This window comes from Ceratosolen solmsi, unplaced genomic scaffold, assembly GCF_000503995.2.
Source record: "Ceratosolen solmsi marchali unplaced genomic scaffold, CerSol_1.0 scaffold11, whole genome shotgun sequence".
In the NCBI taxonomy this organism is placed as follows: domain Eukaryota; kingdom Metazoa; phylum Arthropoda; class Insecta; order Hymenoptera; family Agaonidae; genus Ceratosolen; species Ceratosolen solmsi.
Genome location: NW_011948416.1, coordinates 7338770 through 7349907, shown reverse-complemented (window position 1 = coordinate 7349907; position 11138 = coordinate 7338770). Strand labels below are relative to the sequence as shown.

The 11138-nt window shown below is 23.0% G+C and overlaps 1 protein-coding gene across 2 annotated transcripts in view; it reads left to right on the top strand.

Moving 5' to 3' along the window:
• LOC105359255 (protein eva-1) overlaps positions 1–11138 on the top strand; it is a 238799-nt gene that overhangs the window by 158588 nt on the left and 69073 nt on the right. Inside the window, exon 2 of one of the 2 annotated variants that reach the window (XM_011495794.1) lies at positions 897–1096. In XM_011495794.1, the coding sequence (XP_011494096.1) occupies positions 897–1096 (200 nt within the window). Of the gene's footprint in view, positions 1–884; positions 1097–11138 lie in introns of both variants that reach the window. The other variant, XM_011495793.1, reaches the window with a different exon arrangement.

Here is an 11138-nt window from a genome sequence, read left to right as displayed (position 1 = left end):
GCCAACCAAATAAAAATCTTTATACACACATATCATTAAATAATGGTGACTGGGTAACGCCAATTACTAATTGCATGTAATCTACTTGTCATAATTCATAATGTGCATTGGTACGCAAACGATATGATTCCTTGTTTCCAAATAATTACATATGATATTATCTCTGATAATCCTGAAATAACTTGCATAATGTAACGTTCGACCGTCAATTTTTCCATTTCTGTGACATATTATCGCAAATGTTTTAACAAAAATGCTTTTCACTCCCTTTTCGTTCTATTATTCTTTGGACTGCATTTCTTACTTATTTTTTTTCATACCCACCTCCATCTCTATATTCACAATATCGCTTCATCAAACTCTATCTACACTTTCGACTTCAATTTATTTCTGAACGTCAATCACGCTTTCCGTGAAAATGTACGGTTGCATATACGCACTCGGATGTTTAAATTAATTCCCTGCAAATGCTTTCAATATTTCACAACATGATATTAAATACTGGCACTTATCGTATTATGCACATTCCTTTATTGTAAATTTGTACAAAACTTTTATCACTTCTTTCTTCGTCTGCTCGCTTCATATTAAATTATCCCGATACTAATATTCATACACCTTCTCTATCTCGTACATTATAAATGTACTCGAAAATATAAAAAAAAAAAAAAAAACAAAAAACAAAAAAAAATTTTCTTCTACTATTGATTTACGTATAATTAATAATTCTGCATTATTGAAAAATGCCGGAACAATTTGTATTTATATTGGCTGCATACCAACATCCTCCAAATCAAAACCAAATACTTACATTCTCTCAATGTTCTCCATTTCTCGTACTGGAATCATAAACATTTTTTTTGGAAAACAATATGATAATACAGCTCTCTTGTCAGGCACTTTGAAGACATATCAGCGAGCCTCTTGTAACGAGGACTGGATGACGCTGAAGTGTCCGATTGGCACGGCAATTCTGGTCACAGTCGCGCGTTATGGACGCGCCAGTATTGACAGTAGTGGCAAGTGCAGTACTACTGATCCTATGATTACCGATAACCACCTCAATTCTACGTGTCTCTGGCCTAATGCACTTCAGGTAACTATGACCTCTTTCGACTTGGCCAATTCATTTCAATTTTACAAGCGACGCCCATACGATCAATTCGCTTAAATAGATCCTCGATTATTTGCATTATTCTTACTAATGTTAATGCTTGAAACACGCGCCTCTACTCGCATAAATTACACGTAAATATGGAATTATAATTTCATAGAAAAATTATGGACAATTTTGTTGGTTTTTATGAAATTTTAGTATTTTTTATTTTTTTTTATTTTTTTGTTTTTTTTTGTTTTTTTTTTTTTTGTTTTTTGTTTTTGTTTTTGTTTCTTTACAAATGTATTCGGCTCTATAATAACATTAATGCAATTTATTAATAATGAATAGAAATAAGAATGGGGATGATCAAGCTAGATAGACTAAGACTATTGGAAATCTTTAAATGATAATGTTTCAATGCGCTATCTAGTATTCAAAAATTGAATCGCTTAAATGAAAATTTGAACACATATTTTCTTATAAGGAAGTTATGTAAAAAATGTAGTGAAAGTCGATATTTATAAAAAAAACTATTGCCACTTAAATAATATAACGATTACGGCTACTTCAATAATATAATAATTATATTTTAAATTTCTTCAATTTTTTAATTATCTATATATCTATCAAAATATTCGTAAAAACCAATGGCATATGAAAGAGCCATTAGGTCTGGTATTCCGTCGTTTTATTTAAGATTATTATGCGTTTATTTAACATTATTTATATTTTTTTTTTTTTGTACAATTCATAACTACGAAATAATACCACTGAAGAAAAATATATTTCCATTTAGACCACGAATTTTTAGGTTTCTATTTGTGTAGCTCTTTACTTAAAGTTATAAAATATTTTTTAAAAATTCTTCTATTATTTCTGAATTGTAAGAAAAAATGTCACAAAGAATAATAAGTAGAGAGCAAAAAGAAAGAGAACAAAAAATTGCTGTCGTGTAGTTAACATCAAAAGATTTCCTTATAACAAAATCAAGAACAAATTTTTCCTAACTTTTTTATCATGATTTTTACAGAAGATACCCATATTGTTATTTTTCTTATTATCTCTTTCAAGATTCCTTAAGTTTCCATTTTTCATGCCATTAAACTAAAATGCTCTACATTCGGATACTAATTTTACAGATTTTTGAGTTTACTTTCTTCTTAGGTTTTAATCTGGATAATTGGTTTTAGTTAGAAAATTTATTTAGTTCATATAAGTAATATGAAAATACTTTCATTATTTTATATAATTTTCAAATATCTTGAAAAACTCCTTTTATGAAAAACATTTACAAAATATCGATAAAGGCTTAATAGCATATACTGATTGTTCCTTGATTATATAAAAATAAATTAGGTTTTAAGCTACGAAATATATCCCAATAATAAGAATATGGTTTTTTTTTATTATTACATGCAAGTAAAGTACCTTAAATAAAATAATTATTATAAGAATTTTCTTTTAATGAAATACATTAGAATAAGAAAATAGCCGTTTTCAATGTATATTGAAATAAATTTATAATGAAATAAGTCGTTAATAAATTTAATTGAATGATGTATTATTAAAACTATAAATATCTATATACTTAAATTTAATATACAATAGAACAATTTTATACGTATTTATTGCTAAAAAGTTTTTAATTTAAATAAATTTAAAAATATATTCGAGAAAATCTTATATAAAAATATTTGTTTAATCGTTATTTAAATAGAAGAAGAAATTTCAAAATATTGAATTTATTGTAATTATTTAATTATTCATGTTGTACAAGAATTAAAAAGAAAACACTCATGATATGATAAAAACATAACTTTATTTTAATTTGAGGCATATTTTAAATTTATTTTCTCAAATTTTGTTTCATTATATCATTTATAACTACTAATTGAACATTAAATATTCAATTATCCATAGAATTTGGTTTTCATCTTATATCAAAATAAAATATTGTTGCCTTTTTTCATTTTTATTTTAAATTATTAGTATATGGTTTTTCGAATATTTCTGTAAATCTGCTGTCAGTTAAATTATTCATTTGATTAATTCAAATCCATAAATTCCAATAAGAAATCTTGTTTTACGCATGTTTGCTTGTCAGACTTATTTATTCTTTGTTTGCATCCTTTTTATATTTTTATTTTTTTCTGTTCCGATTATTATTTATCGAAGTTATTCAATGATTTCAAAATCTACTAAATTAATTTTTTTTACTTGAGTTTATTCTTAAGTAAATGTAGCGATTGATTCACACTTTCGTCTTAAGTTGCTACACATAAAGATTTATAACGCATAACTATACAAGTGATGACACGTTACCATCAATTGGTAGTTTAAATATTTCATTTAAAACTAAAGCATAAATATTATAAGTATATTGTAAATATATATTGTTAATTATAAATACAAATATATTATCAAAAACGCTACTATGTAATTTCTGCAAAGTGTAAAAATAAATTATGAATCAAGAATTTTTCGTAGCTTTCTGCATGTCCATAAAAGTTTATGTCAATATTACTTTCAAATGGCGACAGTTCACTTAAGTTTGGCTTGAAAGCAAACATTGTGACTGAAAAGAATTTCGTTTCCTAAACTCTCTGATACATCTGTCACTGAATGTTTAATAACGAAAATTTTTTTGGAAATATACCATCTCTTGATAAATAATTTTCATTCATATATTAAAAATATTCGATTATATTATGTGTATTATTAAAATCATTTATAAATGAAAATGTAAAAAATTCGCTTATTCAAATGTTGGGTGTTCAATAAGAAAAAGTTCTCGAAAATATTTAATTCGTAATCGTATATTATTTACAGATTTCTAACAATATAAAGTTTATAAAGATAATTATAAAATTAATCTTCAATCAATTGCTTAATAAAAATCATATTCTAAAATAACAATTATTGCTATAATCAAAATAAAATCAACATTTTTGATGAAAATCATTATCAATTTTAGAACTTTAGCAACAAAGTAATTGATGAGAAGATACTACAATAATTGATAAGAAATAAATATTTTATTAAATATAAACTTCTTCAACTTAGATGTAGATGCACAAATTGATAATCTTTTTTATAATTCAATCAGTTAATTATTTAATGAAAATACTCGATTGCGCGTTTCGCTATTATTTAAAAAATAATTCAAGTTAGATCTAGTAATCAAGTTAGTTTGACTCTTCATAATTAATAATAAATAATCTAAGATAAAATAAGGATTTCTTCCATACCCTTCTGAATAAAACTGATATTTACTGTATTTTATAATGAGAATACTTTGTAAACGTTAACAGTGAAATAAAGTTGTATCTCTTTAGTACAATTAATGCCATAAAAAAGTACCAGCCTATATAAATTGATGACCTCACCTTCTAATAAATACATGTAAATCAAATTTTTCAAAACAACTGAAGCATTTTGATCAGAAGGTGAATAAATTAGAACCTTCTCTGCTTCCTGGATTACTAAAGACACCTGATTCATGTTTAAATTATAAACATATCTTTTTTTCATTCGGCTTTGTCCGTCCTATAATCACTGTTTAATCGAAATATTGTCTAAATAAGAAATTAGACATATTGGTTTTATTATATACATATTGAAAAATACTCTCAAAGCATTGTTTCTAATGATATAGTTGCATGAAATAATATAAAGCATTTATGTGGACATTTGAAATTTGAAACTATTGTTTTATTCATATATTTTGTTTATATCTGTAAATTTTATTAATTGCTCTGTTAAACTTTCATCGTATTTATTTGCCGTTTTGCGCACAATGTATATTGTTCGTATTTTAAAAGCTTTTTATTAAATTCCTTCACCGTGTAATGTTATATGTGGCATTCTCATTACCAAGTGGTGATGGCGATTCTATTGTCTTTGTATTTTCGTATTTAGAGAATTGTTGAAGTATCTGATTATTATAATTTATAAAAAGAACTCATTATTTCAATTTGGCACATTATATACAATGTGTTAAATAATTTAATATCATTCAAGCAATACCCGAAACACACTACATATTTCTTTTAATATAGATAAAATATATCTGGTAGTTTTGTAGTCGCTACAATTGGTTAATTCGTGAATGGATAATTAATTATGAAATTTTATGTGAATTGTAATAATTAATTTACTTATTGATTTTGCTGTCGAAGTATCATTATACAAATCACATAGAATTTATAAATCATGATATTCCCCTATCCAAAAGCTTGAAATAGTGACTAGATACTTTCAGGTATTCAAAATATTCAAACAACAATAATGCAGAATAATCATAAATTCCATAATATCTTTCATTTTATTTTTAAACCGGTTGAATGAAAGTTTGTTTGACGCTAAAACCTTCCATAATAGTTTATATTGTAATAATATCAATCTAATCAGAATATTAGCAGAATAATTATTAATATTAAAATTAGACAACCAAATCATGTACCCAGTCACACTCACTGTTTAAAAATTAGTTATAATTGCGAGTATTTTACGATATGGTATTCAAATAAAATTTTCAATTAAAAATGACTCTTTTAACTACTTTTTATATTAAATAAATTAGAAAATATATTTAACGGCTTAATATGAATTAAAAAAAATGTGTAACAGATCTTTATGTTTAATGAATTATAATTATATTTATTATACATACGGAACGAAAGCTTTCCTAGTTTAACTAACTTGACTCCTTTTTTCCCTGTGTATTAAAATTTCTTGCTATGTTATTCGAAATTTAAAGAACTAATATGTTGAAAATTGTTATTGAAGTTCCGAAAATTTTCTCTAAATCAGTATGAGGGAATCTCTAAATATTGTTTTATTATTTATGTATCATCGAAATAAAAAATTTTAGATTATAAGAGTAAGGATTTAATAATAGATTGAATGAAGTAAATAAAACTCGTATTGATTAAAAGAGTTCAAAGCACATTGTTTCATAACATATTATATTATTCACGATATTATTTCAAGGATAGTTGACTCGCTGCAAATAATTAACAATATTTTAATATTAGTCATAATGCATTAAAATATTGTCAGTCGTATTATTATAACATTTACATTTTATGCATCCATAAGGAAATTTAATGAATAATTTTTCAAAAAAGAGGTTTTTCAGAGATCAGTTCTTTTAAAAATATTAGCATTCGTGTGGATTTTATATTTTTAAATAATATCACATAAAACTTTTATTTTACATTTCCTTACTATAAACTCGTATATCTCCGATTAGAATTCTTTTGAAATATTGTTTAATATTAAATCAATTTGTTAACTGATGAAAGATAAAATAAATTTTTATTTACATTTATATTTTTTAATTACATTAAATACAAATTAAATTTTACACAATGATTTAATATGTAATATTATATTAATAATTAATAATATATATGTTACTAATACTGCAAAAGATGTTTTTTGTTGTTGTAATTTTAATACTGTACAAGTTTTAATACAATGTTTATTTTTATGGTCTTTTCTTCCGGCAGGGAATATTACATTTTTATTAAAATTTTGAAAAGTTAATATTACATTTATTCTATATACCGTGAATAAATCACGACAATTGTTTTTAACAAAGCAAATGAATATCAGGTAAACATGAAAATTTTATACTTCCATTTGAACTACTATACTTAAACTACTATAAGCTAAATATTTTCGTTATCGCAATATAAAGGAATTCATATTTTTATTTAGCTTTTTGTCATTAAACACGTAAAATAATCAATCATAAGAAATAATTGATTAAAATTTACAGAAAATTAATATGCCTTGAGAATTTTAATTATTAAAACTTGTATTGTATAAAAAAATACAGCGTCAAATCAGCGAAAAAAAACCATCGTCATATTCGATATATTATCAATCTCTTTGAGAATGACTTATATCTGCCCAATGATTTATGATTATTCATCTTCTATACCTAATTCATATTTATGAGTATTAATACACACTTTTAGTAGAACTTGTTTGAATTCGAGTATAGAATTATCGATGCTTTGTAAATATGGGCAACCGCACATTTACGATTCCTACGTATTGCTTTGTTAATTCCATTTGCTTGAATTATTTTTATTATTACTGTCAATGTTGTTTGTGCATATGTTACATGCAGACTTAGTCGAATATTATATTGTTTAATATGTATTCAACAGGAATCAAAGATAATTAACATAATAAAGTTCATCAATGACCAAAGTAAATATCGTAAATAAGTACTTAGTTACATTTATAAATCCAGTGATAGACATTTTTTTTATATCAAACTGTGAAAATAGTTAATCATTATAATTTTACTTTCACTGCACTTGTATTTTAATTTTTACTGTAAATTTTGATGGATTCGAATAGAAAGTAAAGATGAAGTTAAACCTTAGGCAAATTTAATTGTCTCTTGTTTCATACACATACATCTAGCGTATTCTCAGGTCATGTAGACGAAGAATTGGGTTATTTTAGCACTTCGATGTTGAAAATAATTTAAATGTCATTTTTCATTATTTATTTATTTGAAAGTTAGTCACTTTATAAAGTAACATTTTCCTTCGGATTAGTAGTTTAATGATATTAATAAATGCAGTCAATTAAAATAATTAAATTATATGTAAAAATATATACCGTCGGAGGCATTTGTAATATTTCCATCAGACAATGAATAAAATGTAAATAACAGTTTGAAGATTTTACAAAATTATGCAAAATAAAATCTAATTAGAAAATTTGTTATATATTCGTTTAGTTCTATATTATTAGTAGTAAGTTTTATAATATGTAAGTGTTACATTAACATAAAACATATTTTTAGTATTATTTATTTCATATTTATTTATTTATTTATTTCATGTTAATATCTATTGTGTTTATGAATAAAACTAGTCCTAGATATGCATGCTCACATTTATTAATTAATATTAAAATTTTAAATCGATTTTGCACAATTAATAATTCAAATTCACATATTAGAATCAACTAAAATTGATAAAATTAATAATTAATAAATTCAAATTAATTACGAAATTTTAAGCCAAATTTTTATCAGTCCTGAAACTATAGATAAGTAATACATCGTTTTTATATTTTATTTGTATTTTACATTGATTTTTATATATTATAGAATCAAATATATTTTCTCAAAACATTGTATGAATTGAAATACTATTAAAATAATATTAAATAATTATATGTATTAGAATATTCTATATTCAATATACGCATAATAAATAATAATATTATGATTTAGTTGAAGCATAGTTAAAGAAAACGTATCATGTTTTCAGTTTTTTAATAATAACACCTGAATGTTTGCCAATTAATTCAAAATAACTGAATAATTACCAAAAAATGCCATAATTAGTAACGACTACTACATACTAGTACATAATAAGAGGGTTATAAATGAATTTTAAATTGGAAAAAATTCGAAATAAAATTTAGAAAATTATTTTGTGATTGCTTTATATTCAGTATTCATAGCATCAGGAATAGTAATATTTATTGACGAATAGATTAACATTATCTCACTCCGAATACGTTTTAGTCTCTTTCTTTCATTATTTTGCCCCTTTTCCGCTGTTTTCATTTTATTTTTTTATAAACTAATTTACTCACTCGCTTACTCACACACACACTCTCTCTCTCTCTCTCTCTCTCTCTCTCTCTATATATATATATATATATATATATATATATATATATATACATAAATTTTTTATAACAAATTTATAAATAAACAATAATTTTTTCTAACTTATTAAAAATAAAAAATAAGTTATTTTTTATCTTTGAACTTACTTTCACATTTATGGATGTCACTATTCGTTTCCTATTCTTATTATCCATCTTTAATATCTTTCATTTCTTTGAATTCTGATATGCTTTTCATTGAATTTTTCATTTTAACACCATTGTACGTCAATATGTAAATATATATTTTGCTGGGGATATACAATTAATTTATTTATTTCTATCCAATATAGATTTATGAACACCTAATACATGTGTACTTATACCTACGGTAGTAGTCAAATTGGAAATTTGTCTTAACTGCGTAACATATAATAGAAACAAACATCCGGGATCATTAAAATATAGTATCTTAGTATTGATTATAAAATAATAATAAAATTTTTTTAATATTTTAAGATATTAACTATTTATTATTTGATTAAATAGTTATTTCATTCAAATTTATAATGTATTTTTTAAAGATTTTATTTATAATTTTGTTGCAGTACTTTTTCATATATATTAATTAATAGATTGGACATTGATAAGTTATTTAAAAAAGAAATATAAAGGATAGTTATGAATATAAGTCCTTATTTATTCGAATAATAGTTTAATTTTATTTCTAAAATACGGTTAAACTTAATAGATTAGCAAACAATTTTAATAATAAAATTAATTTTTTTATTTTTCTGTTATGAATCTGTATTTTTTATTTAATTATTAAATTTTCAATCGTACATACTTTATTTTCTATTTATTGAAAAGTAATAAATTTTGTAATGATTTGATTTAATTTCATAAATATATTATATTTATAAGTACAAAATACAAGGCTTTAGAGATAAGAAATATAGAATTGTTTAAAATTAATATCGATGCAAATAATATTAATTTTTATTATTCATTATGCATATTGCTAATATATTATGCAATTACTATTCATACTTGAATACATATTTTTAATATATTATAGCTTAAATAATGGAGATGAAGAAGATTTTTTTAATTTAATTTAAGCCATTTTTAAAAGAAGTTTATTTAAACAGAAAATTGTAAGAAATGTATTCAGAAATGTAATGGAAATAGCTGCATGGAATATCGAGTAATTGAAAGCCATTTCTTAGAACTGAGAATAAGGTGAAAAGGGCTCAATGTCTATTTAATTACTTATTTAGAGTACATATAAAGTGGCAGAAAGCATTCTTCTTTCTTAAATTTTTTCATTTTATTATCTGAATAAATGATATATATATGTGTATATATATATATATATATATATATATATATATATATATATATATATATATTTTTTTTTTAAATACTTTCTCCATAAAAAAATATTCTTTAGTTTAACAGTTGATGTTTTTTCTTAAAATAAAGAGTTTTTATTACATATGCTTATAAATACTATAAAATTTTAAACAATTAGTTTTTTATAATAAACGTTTAATATAATAGTTTGGTTCAAATGTGTATTAACATTTAAATTGAATTTTTTTAGTTTTCAAAAGTATTATAATATTTTATAAAAAATATTTGTATGTATATATATATATATATATATTTAATTATTTATTTATAAATATAAATATATTTAATATATAACACATAATTATGTAGGAAAAAAATCATTCAATTTTTAAGAGAAGTTCATGTTGTTACATTACTAATAATTTTAATATTAGTGGTATATTAGGATTATACTAGAATATTTAGAATTACATTAATAAATGTGATAATAAGATATTGTAGTTATATTATAATTTTCCTCATTTTTTTTTTGTTGAAAATTTCAAATTTTTAACATCGTAATGAAATAATTCGAGTTTCGTTATGAACTTTGAAGTTTATTCAACTCAACTTTCTCAGGACTAATTAGATTATATATTGTTTCTATTAATGAATAATATATTATTCAAAGTAATGAAGTTTTAATTTTTAATTTTATAAGATAGACCACGGAGATTGAATTTTTATAATATTTAAGAATATTAAATGTTTAAGTTTCGAAATTCAAATTTCTTTACTATATAATTTTAAATTATGCAACTTTAATGTATGCAAAGAAGATCACGAACTCGGTGTCAATGGTCGCGACACCATTTTACAACGGATAGGATATCCTGGGTCATCGGATCATCCTTTCTTTCTTGCATAAGCTTCCGTTGTCTGAATAGTAGTCAAGTATTTAAAAAAGTAAAAATCTCGGAAACAGAAAAGTAAAAAGTTTTGAAAGTTAAAGATAAAACGACGTTCATCTTGTTTCAAGATGAATTGTAATCGA